This window comes from Topomyia yanbarensis, chromosome 3 (assembly GCF_030247195.1).
Source record: "Topomyia yanbarensis strain Yona2022 chromosome 3, ASM3024719v1, whole genome shotgun sequence".
Taxonomy (NCBI): domain Eukaryota; kingdom Metazoa; phylum Arthropoda; class Insecta; order Diptera; family Culicidae; genus Topomyia; species Topomyia yanbarensis.
Window position 1 is genome coordinate 400,944,277 of NC_080672.1, and position 21,299 is coordinate 400,965,575.

The 21,299-nt window shown below is 40.3% G+C and overlaps 1 protein-coding gene across 2 annotated transcripts in view; it reads left to right on the forward strand.

The window, feature by feature from the left end:
* Positions 1-21,299, forward strand: part of LOC131694310 (putative uncharacterized protein DDB_G0271606) — a 356,903-nt gene that overhangs the window by 44,859 nt on the left and 290,745 nt on the right. For both annotated transcript variants that reach the window (XM_058982943.1, XM_058982944.1), the window contains exon 2: positions 11,524-12,364. In XM_058982943.1, coding sequence (XP_058838926.1) covers positions 12,286-12,364 — 79 coding nt within the window. In that variant the 5' untranslated portion in view covers positions 11,524-12,285. The remainder of the gene's footprint in view (positions 1-11,523; positions 12,365-21,299) is intronic.

Genomic DNA, 21,299 nt, shown 5'->3' on the forward strand with positions numbered 1-21,299 from the left:
TATATAGTGGACGCTTGTTTCTTCACAAATCGTGAGTTTCAAATGATAGTCATGTTACTAATGCCCACTTCGGGGTTCGCTATAGGCGATTATAAGCTGACGTGTTTGGTATCTTCTAGTAGCTGTAACAGGAAGCAACAGCTTTCATAGGTTCAAGAACCGAATTTCCACGAAGGAAACTTCTACGTTAACCCCGTCTTCGTAGCTTACAACAAAATGGCATGACAAATTCACGCTGAATGCCTCGTGCATGTAAACTTGTGAATAGTGCTATCGACGCATATCTTTAATCCGAACTCAAACTCGTGATATTTGTGCTGTCACAGTCAATGTGACTGTTGATAACATAAACAGGAAAAACGTCTATTGTTCGGCATATTCGCCGCATAATGAATCATCACCTACTGATGATTTCAAAAATCCACCACATAAATTGAGGCAGCTCAGATATCAATTTGAGAGGCTCCGAATTAATGGAATACTTAAGTAGTAGAAATCTGCACATTCTTAATGCAGGAAACCGCCCAACATTTACACGATCTGGTTGAGAAGAGGTGTTAGATGTAACTCTCTGCTCTGACTGTATTACGCATGAGTTGGCAAACTGGCTCGTACCCAACGAGTTCGAACCGTCGTTATCTGATCATAAGTACATCGTCTTTGATCATTTGAACCGCCTAGTTGTAGCAACCTCTTGCGGTTCTACAGTGTGATAATTCAATTTTAAAAAAGTGGTGGAAAAAATTGGATTTGATTGGGTGGACTTTGCTAGGTTGTGAATTCCCACTCGTATTGATGAAACCGTTGATGCGTGTAGATCCTTTTTGGATTTTCGGGGAATCATCAGGGTGCGAGTAACGTGCTCCTTCTAATACCTTAAAATGGGAAAAAATTGACCAAAATCAAACAAAAGAAGCATAACCGCTGAGGTGCTCTCTTCAACAATACTTCGGCTCATTGTATAGAGTCTTCGAGTCTCAATACTTATCGATTGCAAGCAAGGTTGGAGAAAGGTCACTTTTCGATTGCGCTGAAGGATGATCTGTTAAAAGATCTTCACGAGTGTCTCCTTTCAATCCCTCCTAACTCATTCATCCACAGTTTGAGTGAGTTTGGCTAGGTACGGTATTGTTTGGTTCTCTCCGGATAACGAACAAAGCTGTACCTGGTTGAAATAGAAATTGGAGGAGATAAGTGAGAAGGCAGAGGACTTCCGTTTTATTGTCGAACCATGTAGCCTTCACTAGAATACGATATTCCTTTACATTCCGTGGAATTCCAAGGAATGTTTGAAGAGTACTAATGTTTTGATGAGGCTAGAGTTCCATAATCTTGGTTCGTGGGCAGTTTGCTGGGAAGTTCTGGAATTTCTAGCGAAAAAGGGTTATGAACTGAGCTATGGCTTTCAAATGTCACGACGATAGTTTATAAACCTACTTCGGCTTAAGTCGAATTTGAATGACAATATCTCTTCGGAGGTGTTGTTGTTCTATTATCTCAATATCTCCTCCGGGGTGTCGATATATCCGCTCATTGAGAAGTGCCTTTATTCCCTAGGGAGTGAAGAATACTTCCGTATTGTCTATGTTTTCTGTGTTGTTATTTTCATTATCCTTACCACTTTCCCAATCCTGCCCATCAGGGAAATGACGAAAAGACAGATCATGGCAAGGCACTAATCTCCAATTAACATGGGGAACGTGCCATTTGATTCAGTCGCTACTGATTCCTGAGTCCGAAAATGTCGCAATTGTAGCATTATAATCAGTGCACTGACTGAACATAGAAAACTCTATTATCACATGGTTAGTATTCTGCGTGCTGAGTATTCTTCGTGTGGTCTTTGTGAATCAGATTACGGAACTCCATATTATTTGATATGTAACTGTCCAGTAGTAATGTAATTGCGTACCTAGATTTATTATTGTTCCTAACCCAGTGCGGTGCGTCGCTATAGGCTTTATCAGTAGAGTCGATTACTCCTTCACGAGTGAAGAATCCTGGCTGTTAACTGTTTCGTTTTGTGATTGTTTGGATTGTGTTTTCCATTTTCCTACCTTTTTCTTCCTTCTCCCTATTCCTTCCCGTCAGGAACACGATTAAACATGGCAATTTGTGCCTTGCCATGTCGTTTCATCCAAATAACATGGGGTACGTGCCAATCGAGCCAATATATTCTGATAGTTCGGTTACAAATCAGTCTTTATCATCTTTAAACATCTTTCTTGTCAGCTGAAATTAATTTTTTTTGCTGAGACCATCTAGAACGTTTGTCAAAAATCTGCTCACTGCACTTCCGTTTCACTTATGCAGCAATACAGTTCAACACTTCAGCATATACGTACACGTACACTCACCATTCGGTTCCCATGTCGTTTGGCCTACACAATATATAGATAGGCGTTCGGCTATCTGCAGTTTATGTACGATGCCGAAAGCAAAATGCACTACCCATTTGTATGTGCAATTACAGCTTGTTGTCACAGGTCGGGTAGATGCTCGAGGGGTTTATCGAACACAGTAGTATGGTGCATCCAATAGTAAGTGTATGGTGTATGGTGCAATATAGTAAGTGTTGTGGCAAAACGCATTATCCTTTCAAGCGAAGCTTGAGTAGACATCAGGGTATATGGATTCATGCATGTATAATAGACTGGTTCAAAGCCACTACCGATCGCTACCAATTTTTTCACAGTTGCTAACGTTTGGACCTTAGAAGAAAATCAGCAGAGGCTTCTGAAGCTGATCTTCAAAAGTTCAAGCAGTCTATTGTATAGTCATTAATCATGCGTTACTTTAGAACTGCAAATGTTAATTAATGTCGAACCAATAGGGTAACTACAGATGAAAACGGTTGTATTCAGTGAATTTTTGACATTTTGACATCGGTGTTTTCTTCTGTCGTCTGTATGTTTGGTAATGTTTGGTAATTTCTTAATAATACCATTACTAAATGTATTCGAAAATCTTATAACTGGCATATCCTACTAATAATGAAGTCAAATCAGTGTACGATAATCGGTTGAAAAAGTCATTGAAATAATTGAATTGATTTGATCCATTAGGAAGACTCTCAGCAAGCTGATTCTCATCAGCGAAGTAAGAGACTAAATATTTGGACTTCACTCAGAGCATCCTCTCATCTATCGGCAGCACCACCGGCTGCCAGAATGTTGTTTGAACCGCTCGGGTTATCTTTGAAAACAACGATCCTTCCCGGAACTGGCGCGCGGTGTGTTGATGGGAAAATGTTTGAAGCATTATGAAACAAAACAAACACCTCAAGATTATCCTTTATCTGCTTTAATGCGCACTTCTGCAAAGATGCTGTGGCCATAAATTTAGTCAAACTGTTACTAAGGTAAATGTCTGCCAGTTATATAAAATAAATATGTATGTGTAGTATAGATTTTACTGCAGTATTTTATACCAACCTACAACGAACAACCAGGTATTTCCATCGAATTTTACACTAATGAAAACGCCTAGCATAGGGATTTCCTTCGCTAATGAGAAAAGTTGTTTCCGAACAATAAACATCAATGATGTTAACTCAAATCCACATAATTTAACCTCGCCCTCTACCCCCGCAATTAATCAGTGTCCTTAGTGAGCTAAGTGCACGGAGAATAATATTTTATGTGCCGTAGTTAGATACAACCCGTGAGAGCCAAAAACAATTAAACTTCCCGTTCACGACCCCGTAAGAAAAAAAAAGGCAACAGAAAAAGTAGAAACGTTGGTATTTATAGCCAACAGGGGCAAACCCATTTCCACTGGAACCGCACGGAACTTTTCTCATCGCCACCATCCTGCTTTGTTCGCTGGTCATGTAGCTCGAGCCGAGCTACTCCGGATGGGGGTTCTGTTCAAATGCGATACCCATTCCCATTCCGATCCAATCTCCGTTGGCCATGTGTGGCTTCTACCGACGAGACGAGCAACTAGGAGATAAATAATCAAGCCGTGAGTTGATTACAGCTTCTACTCGCCCTCCCCGTCGTAATCTCCAACCTCGCCACCGCCACCGGTGGCTTTTCGTTTTCTAAGTAGTACATCTATGTCATCAGTTTTTCAGCTTTCGCTCGAACCGGGTCACCAACTAATTTTCTCTGCCCTTTTGCCATTCCGAGAGGGTTGAAAAGGTGAAGCCAGGTGTTTTGTTGATATTATCTCTGCTCGGATAAAACGAATGAGGTATTTCATCTTGAAGGAATGGATTAGATAGATTATTTGAAATAGTCACAAGTTATCGTGGTTGGTTACCAGTTATTTTTCAACGTGCATCGATTCTACACAGTTCTTGAAATCATGAATAATAAACCTTGTATTCATGAAGCTATTCGTGCTAGCGTTGCTTAGAATTTTTAACCAATCAAATTTGTATCCATTGTTCTATAACGTGCTTCAGGATGTTAGAAATGATATCCAAAAATAGAAGACTTGAAAACAATATATGACCTGTGTTAAAGGGTTACGCACCTTTTTATTTTTCAAAAAATCGATTTTTTTTATTACTTTATCTGAAATAACAACTCCTTAAGAATATTTTCCAAAATTTTTATAGAGATCCAAAAAAATAGATCGAAAGTTAGAGCGCTGCGAAGCGCGCTTGGTCTACCAAGATCAGTGGTAACTTGAAATTTTAAACTCGATTATCTCGAAATGTCGTTTTTCCAAAAATTGTTTTTCTGTGATCACGACAGCCGAAAAAGCACTCAACCGATTTTCTTCATTTTTTTTGAATTGGTCGTAATTAATTTTTCTCGTACCATAAACGATTCCTTTTTTATGCATATTTTTTGTTTTAGAGATGAGAATTTTTTAATGCAATTTTTAGAGCTTAAAATAGCGATTTTTTTATGAAAACGTTTCCCGGATGCACGAAAAAATTATTTTTTATTCAATAAATCGTTAAGGTACGAAGAATACTCATACTAATGGCATTTTTTGAGTTTTGGGATTTTAGTTGATCTATTGGACTTCAATCGTTATCACCGCAAACCTCTTAAATAAAAAAAGGGTTTCGGGGAAAAAGCCATAGCTACGCCAATCATTAAAACACTTTTATAAACTTATGCTTATTTATTTCACTGAAAAATGCACTAGCGAAATACTATAAGTTTGATGTAATGAAATTATTGCTTTATGCCTTCACGTAAATTCAAAATTTCTTGTCAATTTTCCCACAAAAAGGTATGTAACCCCTTAAGTCAAAGAGGACTAAGCGCCATTTTGAGATGAATGCTCAAAAAACGCCATCGCATCAATTGTAGCACTAGAGACACGCACACATCTATTTATTAATGGGAACTCAAATAGCACGCGAACGCCAATAAGTATTCCTTAATTTTCAATGTTAATGATAAGGTATCGAAAAATGATTTTTACTATGAAAAATAACCAAAAAAATATGGCGATCAGTTTGGTTTGGCTTAACGCAGGTTAAATGTATGTTCAAGTTTTCAAATCTGCCGCAACGCCTCTTATGTAGACCATGAGCATATTGAAAATTTTTACTACGTTTTTCGCGCAACTTTTTGACATGGACGGAAATGTAACTCGAATAAATGATTTTCGATCGCTTTGAAATTTTTGCGGTATATTCGAAAATGATTTCTCAAGCGATCTACTTAGAATTTTTTCTAATGCTTATTTTTTAATAAACTATTTTGTATCGATTTTTATGACCTTCTAAATATTGAAAATATCCCGTACGTCGTTGGCTATTATCGTATGGAATTAGAAAAACTTTTGTTTTTGGGTTTAGGTCAGAAATTACGGGAGACAGATTTTCCTGGACCGTGAACCCCTGTCAAAAAACGGGGGAAACTAGGAGTGGGCGTAGCGTAGTTTGTAAAGTCCCGACCCCGCACAATGCTACATTGCCGTTATCTTGTGATGAAATTACTTGAATAAATTATTTTTTGTGATTCATTACTTATGTTATAAAATCCATTTAACAAGATCTCGATTCATTGGGTTATTGCGCCAGGGAAAATTCCCGAAACATGCCTATTTTTTCGTGCTCTACAGTGGTGTAAGACCTTAAGCTTGGTCTTCACGTTAAATAGCGAAAAAATGACTTAAAACGTGCTCAATCGATATTTTTTTCCAATTTTTTTTTTACAGAATTTAAATTAAATAATCTCAAAAAAATATTCGAGGGCAGTAAACATACCGAAGTTACAATTGAAACCCCAACTTTATTTGTTTAGAACTAAGAACTAATGCGAACTAACTGTACCGAAAGCTTTACTTTGTATGGCGGATTTATTAACAGCACCACGCGCGCGTCCTTTGTTCCCCTTCCCTGTCAGCATACGATCCACAGATCTTCACTAATACAGCTACTGCCCGAGGGAGCGAAACCGAGTCAGGCTCGAACCTCATCCGCAGTAAAAATGTATGAACTGACCGTGATTGGGGCCAGAACCCAACCCAGCTCCAGGTACAATCAAAAACGGTATAAAGTGGCTCGTACCCCGGTTGGCTCCGAGGAGAAGTAAGGGATAGGAGTGCTGTATCATAGGTGAATGGCGACACATTCTGGCCTCATTTTGCACGATAACACAGCTTTGCCAACCTGTATTCATGAAACTTTTCACGAATTCGTAGAGTTCTTCAATTTTTTGCCTCAACTTCGTCACTTTATGTAACCCAGACTGCTGGTCTTCTTGGGTAATGCTTGGTTTCGGTGTGCGCACCTGAAATCCTAGCTTTCATTGGCGTCCAGTTGGTTTGTCGCCGCTCGTGCTCTGTATGGACTCGCTAGGCTGCTCTCGCTGATGCTGTTGTTGCGGTTGCACTTGTTCGTTATGCTGGGTCGGTGACCTCGCTAGCCCACCTTTGGCGAACGGGTTCACCACAGTTGCTCCGTTAGAATTTTTCTTGTTTTTGTTGCTTTTGTTTTCTTACATGCTTTTTGGTTACCAACTCCAAGCCACTATCTACGCCCGTAATAAGTAGTCGCCTCACATGATTCCATGGTTTCCTTTGCGAGCAGTGAGGTCGCATGCAAGGGTCCTTCATGGGGTACCGCGTTCAGAGCTGGATCGGCGCTAGTCAGGAGCCTTCAACTGAGCCTACTTGTACCAGCTAAGGTGGCGGGTTTCGAACGTACTTGGAGACCTACCAAAGTTTTACTGGGACAGGGGGGCAGCCAGCCCATTCGCCGTTTCGGGGAAGTGTCACCCATCCTTACTAGGGTAGTGGAATGGTGTGGCTGTCGGTCCGTAGATAATTTCGATGAAATCCTTATTCACATCCGTGTTCTGCCACCAGTATGCCGTAATTGGGATCTTCCTGGTGTCGATCCTAATGTGCCGGTTGGCACTCCCGTTGGGTAAGGGTGCTTTATGCTAAAGTCTTGGGTAAAACCTTAGCGGAAGCGGTACCGACTCGCTTCGTCGGAGCTGCATTCGGATTTATATAGCTTTTTCTAGAGGTTTGGCTGAGCCCAACATTGCCTTGCCCCATCATATCCTAGCAAGGCTCCCCAACTCGCAGTAGGTCCGGGGGGGGGGGGGGGGTTCGTTAAGCCCCTGAACTCAGTCTCAAATGAAAGGTACAACGTTCCCACATCACTCACCACCTCCACATCACTCACCACCTTTTCCTAAACCGCTCTTCCCTCATCATGTACCTCCCTACCCGAATAAAATTTTCTAGTTCCTCCAGATTAAATTTTCCTAGTGGGTCTAAAAAATGTTCAATGACAAGCTTGCGGTCGCGCAGCTTGCGCCGTTTTCGTGAATTTGGCAATTTTTGCGGATTTGGCGCGTTGTATTTGCCTAATTTGACACATCTCGCGGATCTAGTGCGAATTTAATTATCGACAGTGTTTATCAGTTTTATCAGAAACTCTCCTAACATTTATCATTTTGTTCAAGATACTATTGATTTTCACTCCAATGGCTGGGAACACTAATCTCTCAAAGAAAAGAGTTATGGTTATGAAAATTAGAAATAATTTGGGGTAATTACATAATATGATCAAAGTTCTAGTATTGGCTTTTGAATTTAATATTCATTTAAAAATGTTGCAACATCAATAGCACATCCAAAGTTCTGCGTTTTCTTTTCATTTGGATTCAGCTATAAAGCTCTGCTTATTCAAAATCGATGCGCCATTTTTCACCAGTGAAGTGATCCTAGTGGTCACTTATAGAAGTTTTTTTACGTTTACAATTTTTTTGTCGTGAAAGCCTATGCAAACTTTAACAAGGTTGTTGCTTCCATGAACTAGGGCAGACGATTCCTTATTCATCTCATTAGTCAGGATGTCACACTATTTCGTTGATAACTCGACTTAGGGTGACTGGATTGCGCTTAAATTGGTATTATCATCTTTGCTTCTTTCCTAAGAAGAAGAACAGTTAAAATTTTGGCCTGGAAAATGAAAATGCTCGCGTTTGAGTGAGGCGAAAAGTCGAGTACAACGTACCATATTCATCCTGTAATTTGAGCTAATGGGTTGAATAAAGATAGCAGACACTGCTCTAACTAATGTGTTCAAACATTTGAGGTGAATAGAGGAGTTAAGATGAATTAAGGTAACCCTACCACGCGATGGAAAAAGAGCCCACCCACCGTTTGCGCAGTACCGAAACATTTCAAGAGCCGCCGGTTCCCGGAAGGGGTAATTCTTTAGAAATGTGGCACTGTCAAATGCGTGTAAATGTTTGACCATTTTTTCAATAAAATAATTTTCTAAGAATGAAACAAAGTTAATAAAATTTTATTATGCTAAAATAACTGAAACAAATCATACTCGTTATTTCGATGAAATTTGTCACGAAAACGCTGGGTGTCTTGCCACAGGAACAGATCTCTTGACAAATCAAAATTTTTTTTGCGAACTGGTCTGCGAAAAAATTGAGCCACGGAATTTATATGGCTTTTGTATAGGTCAACTGAAACATATTCATCGAGTTTCATCAGCATCTGGTCGAACAGATTACAGACCTGGATTCTTGCCACTGTTTGTTGCTTGAGACCTCAGATTCTTTACTTGCTCGATAACATTTGTAACCTTCTCGAAGATGGAAGCGCTGCATATATTATATGGTCAAGGCTCCGAAAATGACAACCACAGGCGAATTTTTTTTTTATTAAATTTTGCGTCAAACTATTTTTTCCCGTTTGTATATAACTTCTAATATTAAACAAAATGAATTATGAGCCCAGAAAAAAATTCCATGTCTGTCATTTATAAAAGTTTGTTGATAGGAGATAAAAAGGTAAACAAAATCCATATTTTCAACTTTTTGCCTGGAACCACATTTTTCCATCGTAGTCTAATTTAAATTTGATGGTATTGCTTGAAAATTTGAGATGAATATGGAAAAATGCTTTTTTTTAATTGTGAAGTAATGAAAAACAAATAACTTATAACGTGACAGATCAAAAATTCGAAAAAGTTTTGTGGACCACACTAACAGTTTGCATACAATGTCTAACCTACATTTTTTCTTACTACTTTGAGTCTACTTTTTGAAACTGTATTGTGAAAACCTTATAGTTTTATTCATTTTTGAGGAAACATAGTTGATCTTATGTAACGTGACAGATGTTTTCTGCCATAAAGGAATTGCATCAAGTTTGATACAATTACGTCAAAAATGGTGAGCATCTTCGAGTCTGATGAAACTTTTTTACGTTTCATCTGTATGGGAGACTAAGTATTTTGCATTGTTAAACAAGCAATTTTTATTCACGAGCAATATTTAAAAAAGGGCGTATGAGATCTACGCTACTTTCAAAATATATTGTTCGAAAATCGCCATTTGTACAGCAAAACTATATGATAGCGAGTTCTAATTCTTCTATGCGAATATTTTTTGGTGAAATTTTTCAAAAAGAAAAGACAAAAAAAGTTCAAAAATACAATAACAAAAAACGATTTTTTTTGTTAACGCAAGCCTAAAAATAGAAGACACGGTGATTGCATAGCAAGTTATTAGTAAGAAAGCATTTTTCACAACGACTTTAAGTATGCTTCCAAATTTCCTAATATATCCAGTCATAAATATATTTTTGTCATACACTATTAATAGTTAATATCATTTCGAAGCAAAATGCTCCTAAGAAAAATTTTCCAAAATATTTTACTTTTTTTTTAAAGAAAATATCTGGTGGTGAAAATACGCGCTTTTAATAAGTTACTCACAAATACCAAACGCTAAAAAACATACCGCGTTTAAAATTTAATTAAATAAAAAAGCTTTAAAATATAATTGCATTGTGAAGAAAATAACAATATATGATTTTATAACAAAAACTTGAAACTAATTTCAAAAATCCTTTAATTTTTAATGTTAATTCAATTTTTTCTGTAAATAATTTAGTTATAGAATGTCTTTCAAAATGTTTTTGCAATTCGAAATGCTCATGAAAGATTGTCCTTCAAAATGCAGATGTTTTTAAGTTATTGTAGATTTTCTTTCGACACAAAGTGTTACTTCGTGAAATTACGACCTTTTCATAAGTTATTCACGTTTATTCATCAAAACCAATATGTTTTTCAAAATAAACATGAAATTTCCCGTTAATTCTCAGTTCCCAGATCAATGATGATTTGTGTACGACTGTCTCGATATCCTTGCTTCAATAAAAACACAGAACTGCAACGTGACAGATTCTGGTTGTAACGTGACAGATCATTGAGAATACTCTATAAAATCGAAAAAGAAGTTTTTCTTCACGAAAATTATATTTCAAACTCTTCTTTTATTTCCAACCATCAACTTAAAACTGTGTTCACGCAAATTTGGGGGCCAACGGAACAGGCTCAATTTAGTAGGGCAACCTCCAAACTCACTGCGAAAATTGTGTAACGTGGCAGACGTATCAAAATCACAATAAAGCGAAAACCATTCATGATAGAAAATAACTTTCTGTAGAAAAATGTGCGCCTTAGTGACCTTAATAATGTGCAATTGTGATATAATTTGATTTTATCGTTATTGCAGACTTATCTTATTAAATATGCGTAAACTTGTAACGTGAGAGACAGAAACCTTGACCATATGTGCACCGTGAAAAATGTTCACCAGTTTTGTATTAAATTTCGAAATTTGTATGACTTCTATGAATAACGCAAAAACTTACGAAAATGTGATAGTGTGTTTCAGGCAGATCCGTCGATATGGTGCATCTAAGAGACCTAATTGAATATTGGGAAGTTATATAAGTCTCGCATATATTTCTGTGCTAAGTCCTGCATTCATCGTTCTAGAAAATATATTGTCGAATTAACTATTTAATATTTTCCAAAAAAAAAAAAATGCATTTGAGATAACCCGAATAACGATAAAATTTGAGTTCTGCCTTTCACGCCGCGACATAACCTACCGCTGGAACCAACAAACCCAGTCAATAAACCATCCTCGCATCCATCAAATTATACACTAATTTATTCCCTCTCAACCATATTGTGACACACGGACGTCAAAACGTAAAATATTTCACCCACCAGCAGCAAAGTAACTACATCTCTCGATACGATTCTTCCCATTCCAGGTCATCGCCCATAGGAGGTCCGACTTGGTGCCCCAATTGGACAACAATTGCAACTATCGTGTGCGTCAAGTGGCGGCTGCTCTGTCGGCGGTACATGCGTGAACGACTGGGACTTGTCCGCTGCAGTCAGTAGGCGATACCTAAAACGGTCGTCGTCGTAATGGAATTCGCCAGCAGCTAACGAATCTTGGAATAATTGCCGACGAAACTTTGCCCTCCTCCGGGATAGATCAACACTGGGGTGCTGGTGAGTTTGTCATCTCGGTCATTTTCCGGACATTGTCACCGGTTCTGCGTGTCGGTTCTGAGGGTAAACCGAGTGACGGCACGTGCCCGACGGGAGAATGAAGATTTATGATTGTTTAATGTTCTCGAGCGATGAGGAACGTCAGCTCTGTGTTGGTGTGAAATTGATAAATTAGTGGCTAAGTGCGGTAACAGTTGGGGTTTTTTTTGAAGAGCCCGTCCGAGTGGAGTCAGGTGAAAAATTGCGGTCGGTATTATTTTGCGATCGACCAGGAAGAAAAATTGAATTGGTGTCAAGTGCAATTCGTGAGAATCCTGCTGGGTGCCCCTGTCACAACTGACAGCAGATAGAAAACAACGATTATCTTCAGTACCAGCAGTTTATAAATAATCCATTTCCGTGGCTTGTCGGGGAGCGAAGGAATAACCGTACGGAAAAAGCATCTGAAATAAGCCAGCTGTGCTTTAATCGGACCCAACTTAAACCCGGACCAGTCGGCTAGCGAAGGAAACAGGATGGGCTGTGGGCAGAGTAAAATTCATCTCTACCCGAGGAAAAACAAGAGCAAATCCAACGGCAAGAAAAGTGGACACAGTAAGTACATACCTATCCTTTAGTGCGACGATTTTCTCCTAACATCAGAGCGCAGGCAGTGCTACCCGTTATCCTCTTTGGGGGGGATTTCATTGTTGTTGTTGGAGGCTGATGATGATGATGATGATGCACTTGCTTTCTGCTGTATTTATTCGGATCAAAAGCATAAATTGTTCAGCAGGAAACAGGATTATCATCAATCATGGCTTTTCCTTCTGTTTTCTCTCACCGCTTGCCACCGAACGAGGAACGGTAATTTATAATATGATGGTAAAATTATTAACACAATAATCAGAGCAACGACAGATCCGAGCGAGAGGAAATGCATTCAGCAAGCAATTGAAGTTTTTCCGGTTTGTGGTTCTATTTATGTACACAGTTTTATGGCGATGCTTTTACCTGTGTTGTGCAAAAAATGGAAAATTTTCTGAGGCCCGGAGCGTTGAGTGTCATTTTTAAATCAACTCAGTTCAACGAATCGAGACAATGCGGAGTCTCTCCACAGTAGGAAAATTTTTCATGATTCTCTCCGCAGTTTTCACAGCGTGCCTTGTTTCTACAATAAGTCGCTGTAGGTCCAATTGTCCCGTCCCGTCCAAAAGATCAAAGATTGGAAGAGCTGATTCGGCGAAAGGTGCGAAATGTGGCTGATGCAAAATAAGTTGTTTTCATATACTCTTTGATTTTTCCTGACAGCAATTGCTTGCGAACCAGAATTTTCACTGGCCGAAGAAAAGGGTTTCCGAAGGAGCGAACCCCATACTTCGCTATTAAGGTCCTTGTTGGTGACTACACCATCAATCTCTACTTCCCGGGCCGGTACATAGACAAGATACTTCTTCGTACACGGCCAAGTGGTATTTAGTTAAATCTCGCATATATCGATGATGTTAAATGATATCTTTGCCCTCATTAAAGTTTGTTATGAATATATACCAAACTACAGATACAGATTTTTGCTTTTTTGTATCAGGCAACTAGCAGTTGGGAAATTGGATTCTGAGATGATTATGATTTTTATTGGTTTAGTTTTCGTTAAAAATACACTGAAAAAAATCAGTTTGGACAAGGAAAAGTTTTTTCCAATAATTTTTTTTTCCTTGATGGTGCGCAACTTGAATTTTTGAGGGTAGATACGGAACATAATTACCTATCTTGGAACAAAATTTCATTCATATCAAAGTTGGTTTTTTTTTTTGTAAATCGACTTTAAATTTTTATAATCCATTTTTTTCAGGGAGGAGTCGATGATAAATCTTTTTAATATTTTTGTTCAAAAATCTGACTAATTTTGTGAAAATCACTCCTACAATATTTTTGTGGGATTTGTCATTTTTAGACTAGAGCCATTTGAAAAAAAAAATGGTAAAAAAGGTTTGACCCTTTTCAAAAGACAGTCTAGATCATTTTCGAAAAAACAAAGTATGCAAAGTGGCTTTTTGTGACAAAGTCTTAAAGTACAGAAAGTTTTATTAAAATCTGAGAGGGTGCTACCAACTCTGAATACGATTATGCGCGAAATTCGTCTAATATATCTTCTTAGTGGAGAAAAATTTCAGTGAAAAATAAAAAAACATATTTGCGCGTTAAGGGCTCAAAATCTATAACTCAATTAGTTATGGAATTTGCGTTTCGACTTCATCTCATCAGAATCCGACACTTACTTAGTGACAGTACTAAAATAAACTTCTTTTCTTGCGAAACATCACGCAGGACTAGGGATTTGCTCAGAAACACAAATCGTGTTTTCGTTTTTGGAGCTAACGTGAATCCGGCGCTAAGTTAGTGTCGGATTCTGACGAGACGACGTCGAAACGCAAATTCGTCCGTTTACCGAAAGCTGGAAATCTGTTAGTTGATCGTAGCGTCGTCTAGCACATTAAAGTGTGTCTGTTATCAGTGCTTGAATGAAACATTTACCATGAAGTATTAGCGGCAAAACCAAAGAATTGGCAAAATCGATTCCCTGAATATTAGAGTAGAACAAACAATAGTTGTTGTTCATAACTCTCCGAGCTCTCGATCGAAGCAGTTCGTTTTCTGGTGCTGTGCATAAAGTGAACAAGAATAAATTGTCAGTGAAGGTCAACCATTGTTCGAGGCAGTCTTTGTTCGCCGGTGCCCAGGCTGGTGAAGTGAATACCAGAATAGCCGGAATCGCCGCTATATAAGCTAAGTATTTTTTTTATTTTTTTTCATTTCCCTTTCCCCGATCGGTCTCTACTTCTGCCCTTTCCCCTGAATATAAGTTTCATCTCTCGTTTACACCACGTGTTATCCTCGTGCCTAAATGGCCGAGGGCGAAGTAACATTGGGTGGGAATGATATTCCCATGGATATACCGGATAAACCCGAAATTACTCCCTCCCCTGATTCCCCCAGTCCTCCCCGTATTAAAACATACCCAGCCAGTTCGACTGGACCCTGGGTGGTGTATTTCCGGCCCAACACGAAATCGCCCAATATTCTAGAAATCTCACGGGAGCTGACTGCCAACTACCCGTCCGTGGCTCAGATAACACGTGTTCGAGCTAATAAGATACGCGTTATAGTAAATGACCTCGACGCTTGCGGTGGAGAAACTGAGAAGTGTATTTACTGCGGGGGCCCTCCGCATGCTCTTAAGTCATGCCCGGCGTACAAGCAGCGCGGGGATAAAATTAAGCGCTCCCTTAAGGATCGCTCGAGGCACTCTTATGCAGAAATGCTAAAGAATGCTTCGCCATCTGTCCCTTCCGAAAATTCCTTTGCTCTTTTGGCTGGCGTTGAGCAAGAATCTGACGACCCACAAGAGGGAACATCATTGGTTAACCCAGGGGAATCCAGGAAGAGGAGAAATCTAGCCTCCCCTACATTGCCTCGTAAGGGTGCCAAGGTGTCGTCCACTCAGAGTGCGCCAACCGCAATCAATAAATCCAACGGAAGTGATGCACAAAAGCCGAAGCAATTTGCTCCAGGACTTGGAAATATTAATTCTAACAAGGAGTACCCACCACTTCCAGGGACACCAAAAACCCCAAGTGTCCCCTTTTTTCAAACAGATACTCAGTCCAGTAGCGGACTAATGAAATTTTCTGACATAGTGGACTTAATTTTCACAGCTTTCAATGTTACTGATCCTCTTAAAAGCCTTCTGATACGTTTTCTCCCTATAGTGCAAACATTTTTGAAGCAGTTGACTACTAAATGGCCCCTCCTTGCAGCGATCGGATCCTTCGATGGCTAAGTCATCGAACGAGGTCACCGATTCGATCACTGTTCTACAGTGGAACAGCAGAAGTATCCTCCCGAAAATAGATTCTTTCAAATTTTTAGTAAACAGTTTAAAATGTGATGCTTTCGCATTATGTGAAACTTGGTTAACTTCCGATATAAATCTCAACTTCCACGACTTTAATATAATTCGTCTGGATCGAGAAAACCCCTATGGAGGAGTACTTTTGGGGATCAAAAAGTGCTATTCTTTCAACCGAATTAACCTCCCTTCGACACCAGGCATTGAAATTGTCGCTTGTCAAGTTTTAATCAAAGGTAAAGACCTTTGCATTGCTTCCATCTACATTCCTCCTAGAGCCTCGGTAGGGCACCGAACGCTTTGTAATATCACGGAATCCTTACCGGCACCGCGGCTAGTTCTGGGAGACTTTAACTCGCACGGTACGGTATGGGGCTGTCTTCATGATGATAATAGATCAACATTAATCCAAGATCTTTGCGATAATTTCAACATGACCATCTTAAACACGGGAGAAATGACGCGGATTCCTACACCACCAGCACGCGCAAGCGCGTTGGATTTATCTCTATGCTCGACTTCGCTACAGTTAGATTGCATGTGGAAGGTGATCCCTGATCCCCACGGTAGCGACCATTTGCCTATCGTGATTTCAATTGCTAACGGTTCAAGACCATCGGAAACAATCAATGTATCGTATGACCTCACACGGAACATTGATTGGAAGAGTTACGCGACCGCGATATCCGTTAAAATCGAATCCACTCAAGAACTTCCTCCGGAGGAAGAGTACAGGTTTTTGGCTGGCTTGATTCTCGACAGTGCGAATCAAGCTCAGACTAAACCAGTACCCAGCGCGAATACCCATGGACGGTCTCCCACCCTGTGGTGGGATAAAGAGTGCTCAGAGCTGTACGCGGAAAAGTCCACTGCATATAAGGCCTTCCGGGAAGACGGGTTACCCGCTAGCTATCTACAGTACGCGTCGTTAGAAAGGCGAATGAAGAGTCTAATGAAAGCCAAAAAACGTAGTTATTGGCGCCGGTTCGTCGACGGGTTAACGAGAGAAACAGCGATGAGCACTCTTTGGGGTACGGCTCGACGTATGCGTAACCGTAATAGTACCAACGAGAACGTGGAATATTCAAACCGTTGGATATTTGCTTTCGCCAAGAAGATCTGTCCGGACTCTGTCCCTGTACAGAAAACGTACCGCGCCGCGTCTCCTCACGATACCGCGAACGAAACACCGTTTTCGATGGTGGAGTTCTCACTTGCTCTCTTATCGTGCAACAATAACGCCCCAGGGTTAGACAGAATCAAATTCAACTTGCTGAAGAATCTACCTGACACTGCAAAAAGGCGCTTGTTGAATTTATTTAACAAGTTTCTTGAGGGTAACATTGTCCCTCATGACTGGAGGCAAGTGAAGGTCATCGCCATCCAAAAACCAGGAAAACCAGCCTCCGACCACAACTCATATCGGCCGATTGCAATGCTGTCCTGTATTCGGAAGTTGTTCGAGAAAATGATCTTGTTTCGCCTCGACAATTGGGTTGAAGCAAATGGCTTACTGTCAGATACACAATTTGGCTTCCGCAAAGGCAAAGGGACGAACGATTGCCTTGCGTTGCTTTCTACAGAAATCCAAATGGCCTATGCTAACAAAGAGCAGATGGCATCAGTCTTCTTGGATATTAAGGGGGCTTTTGACTCAGTTTCTATCAACATTCTGTCAGAGAAGCTGCACCAGCATGGTCTTTCACCAATTTTAAATAACTTTTTGCTAAACCTGTTGTCTGAAAAGCACATGCACTTTTCGCATGGCGATTTAACAGCATCGCGATTTAGCTACATGGGTCTTCCCCAGTGCTCATGTCTAAGTCCCCTGCTCTACAATTTCTACGTGAATGACATTGACGATTGTCTTGCCAATTCATGCACGCTAAGGCAACTTGCAGACGATGGGGTGGTCTCTGTTACAGGGCCCAAAGCTGCCGACTTGCAAGGACCATTACAAAATACCTTGGACAATTTGTCTGCTTGGGCTCTTCAGCTGGGTATTGAGTTCTCCACGGAGAAAACTGAGTTGGTTGTTTTTTCTAGGAAGCGTGAGCCGGCGCAACTCCAGCTTCTATTAATGGGTGCAACGATCAACCAGGTTTTCACATTTAAATATCTCGGGGTCTGGTTCGACTCTAAAGGTACCTGGGGATGTCACATTAGGTATCTGAAACAGAAATGCCAACAAAGGATCAATTTTCTCCGAACAATAACTGGAATATGGTGGGGTGCTCACCCAGGAGACCTGATTAGGTTGTACCAAACAACGATATTGTCGGTGATGGAGTACGGGTGTTTCTGTTTCCGCTCCGCTGCGAACATACACTTCATCAAACTGGAGAGAATCCAGTATCGTTGCTTGCGCATTGCCTTGGGTTGCATGCACTCGACCCATACGATGAGTCTCGAAGTGCTGGCGGGCGTTCTTCCGCTAAAAAATCGATTTTGGGAACTCTCATATCGATTGCTCATCCGATGCGACATTCTGAACCCGTTGGTGATTGAAAACTTCGAGAGGCTCGTCGAGCTTAATTCTCAAACCCGATTTATGGCCTTGTACTTCGACTACATGGCACAGAGCATTAATCCTTCTTCATATACTCCCAGCCGTGTTCGTTTCCTAGATACTTCTGATTCTACTGTATTCTTCGACACATCCATGAAGGAAGAGATTCGTGGAATCCCGGACCATATACGCCCGCAAGTGATCCCCAATATATTTTATAATAAATTCCGAGAAGTCGACTGTGACAAAATGTTCTACACTGACGGATCAAATCTCGATGGGTCCACTGGCTTCGGTATCTTCAACAATACTATCACCGCTTCATTCAAGCTCAATGATCCCGCTTCAGTTTACGTCGCAGAGTTAGCTGCAATTCAGTACACCCTTGGGATCATCGTCACTCTGCCCACAGATCACTACTTCATCATTTCGGACAGCCTCAGCTCTATCGAGGCTCTTCGTGCGATGAAGCCCAAAAAGCAATTCCCATATTTCCTGGGGAAGATACGGGAGTCCTTGTGTACGTTATCTGAAAAATCTTATCAAATTACCTTTATTTGGGTCCCCTCTCATTGCTCTATCCCGGGCAATGAAAAGGCCGACTCATTAGCAAAGGTGGGCGCATTAAATGGTGATATATACGAAAGACCAATCTGCTTCAACGAATTTTTTAGTATTTGTCGTCAGAGGACACTCAACAGTTGGCAAACCTCGTGGAGCAATGGTGAACTTGGACGATGGCTACATTCCATTATCCCAAAGGTATCAACGAAGCCTTGGTTCAGGGGGATGGATGTGGGTCGGGATTTTATTCGTGTAATGTCCCGACTTATGTCCAACCACTACACCTTGGATGCGCATCTGCGGCGTATTGGGCTTGCGGAGAGTAGTCTGTGCGCTTGTGACGAGGGCTATCACGACATCGAGCACGTTGTCTGGGTATGCGCCGGGTACTTGGACGCCAGGTCTCAGTTAAAGGATTCCCTTCGGGCCCGAGGTAGACCACCCAATGTCCCAGTCCGAGATATACTGGCAAATCGTGATTTCCCCTATATGTCCCTTATTTATACTTTCATAAAAACGACAAATATCCCAATTTAGCCCCTTTCTTTTTATTTCTCGTTTTAGAAGCTTTCTCTTGCCTTGTGGGACCGATCAGCTCCAGACTGCAACTATGTAACCGCCGTCGCACTTACCACTACGGAAACTGAAGCGAGAGCGACTCAAGGTCCGATGACTTTTGAAGGATTCCCCGCGGGTCCGAAGAATACCATCCGCCAATCCGACCTACTAGACTGAGGCGGTAATCTTTCGCTGATCTCCCGTTTGAGCGAAAGTTGCAAGTTTTGCTCTTCTCTCCCGGTCACCATCTACGCTTTCTCTCCCCTGTCCTTGATACAACTGCTTCTACAGCCCCCCTCTGAATATCTTGACCAAGCATAAGTCTCCGCTAAAAAAGTTCAAATTTATATTCTGTATTCCTGGTTTTAAGATAGTTGTAATTTTACCTCTTTGTTAAAACTATTGTCCCCCATCTTGTAAATAGAATTGTATCCCTAGTCTTAAAACACCTGCGAATTTTCTCATAAATATTTGTTCCCCCTTTTGTGTACCAAACTATATTGTTAGTTTTAAGATAACTGTAAATATTTCCTAAAAATTATTACTATTGAATTCCTTGTTTTAAAATTTTTTCATAAAAAAAATCTTTCGCCCCCTCTCTTGTACATAGAATCTTATTTCTAGTCTTAAGATAGCTGTAAAATTTTTCTTTTTTAAAAAAAATATTCAACATTGTAACCTCCTAGTTCTAAAATATACAAAATGTAAAAACAAAAGAATTTGGCACCGCCAAGCTAACGCATTTGTGCCTATCAAATAAACGAAATGAATAAAAAAAAAAATAGTTGTTGTTTTCAAGAACGATGAAGAGTTTCTAAAATTCGAAATCAAATTTTCTAAATCATAAAAACGATAGATTTTGCCACGTAAGCGTTCCACCTTTTAATCAGCTGGTTGGAGCCACCCAGACTGGGTCGCATTTCTGTACATGGAACTCAAATTTCAAATTATTTAAAAAGAAGCCGGAAGGAATAATATTAGATTGCGTACAGGCAAACTGATTTTTCACTCTACCATCATTTAAGCTGCTCAAAGTGCAACCAGTTGTCAATAGGATACAACACCCAATGGAATTGAGCACAGATTCGAACGGATATTCCGGAAAGGAAGGCACTTCGAATCGATTGAAGAGTTGCACTGCAACCATAGCGTATATTTTCCTGCGACAAACACTCTCCCTAACCATTTCCTCCCCAACCTCCAGCGGAGTCATATTGCATTGCGTTTTCCTGTGGGACGGTTTGCCTTGCAGATGTGAAAATAGTATGTATAGTATAAGCTCGCAGCAAAAGTAATAAACGTCCATGCGGGAGATGCTATCTTCCGAGTTTGCATTGGAAAAGTTTCCTTTACGGATTTTCTCATTCACGCTTTCTCTTTATCCTCGCTGTAATTCGTTGAAGGTCGATATTTTACACCCAGCTCCTGCGGTTTCACGGATGCTTTGCGCTAGTTGGCGCATTGAAGTTTGCTATTCCGTCCGTATGGGCCCTGTGGAAGGTACCTGTGGCGATATGAGTTTGTCTTAATTTGCTGACAGTTTTATGGGAAGCAGTATAGGAAATTAGTCACCACTTGTGTCGGAAGAATATGTTTTTTATTGATTTACTACTGTGCTTTGTAGAAATTAAGTTTCGAAAACTCAAACCAATGGGCATGCGTTTAAACGCCAACCAAAAAGGGTTTCTTGAGTCAATTGTGCTAACGCTGTAATGAACTTGTATGGGAGATGTATCAGGCGTCCGAATGGAACCCTTTATAAGCTATCTATAATTTATACTGCTGTTTCCAAATATAATAAGATCTAAACGAGCCGCAGAATGTTGAAAACTTATACATTCTTACCGAAACCCATCAGCCTCATTTAAATTATTCACATTTTCATAAATTAGTCACAACCTAAATCCGCATTTCATCGCTCAGCCCGAACGACCAGCCCCCCACTCTGTCAACCAATCGAAAGTCATCCGATGGAACGCCTCGATTGAATAATTTGATGAAATTTGCAA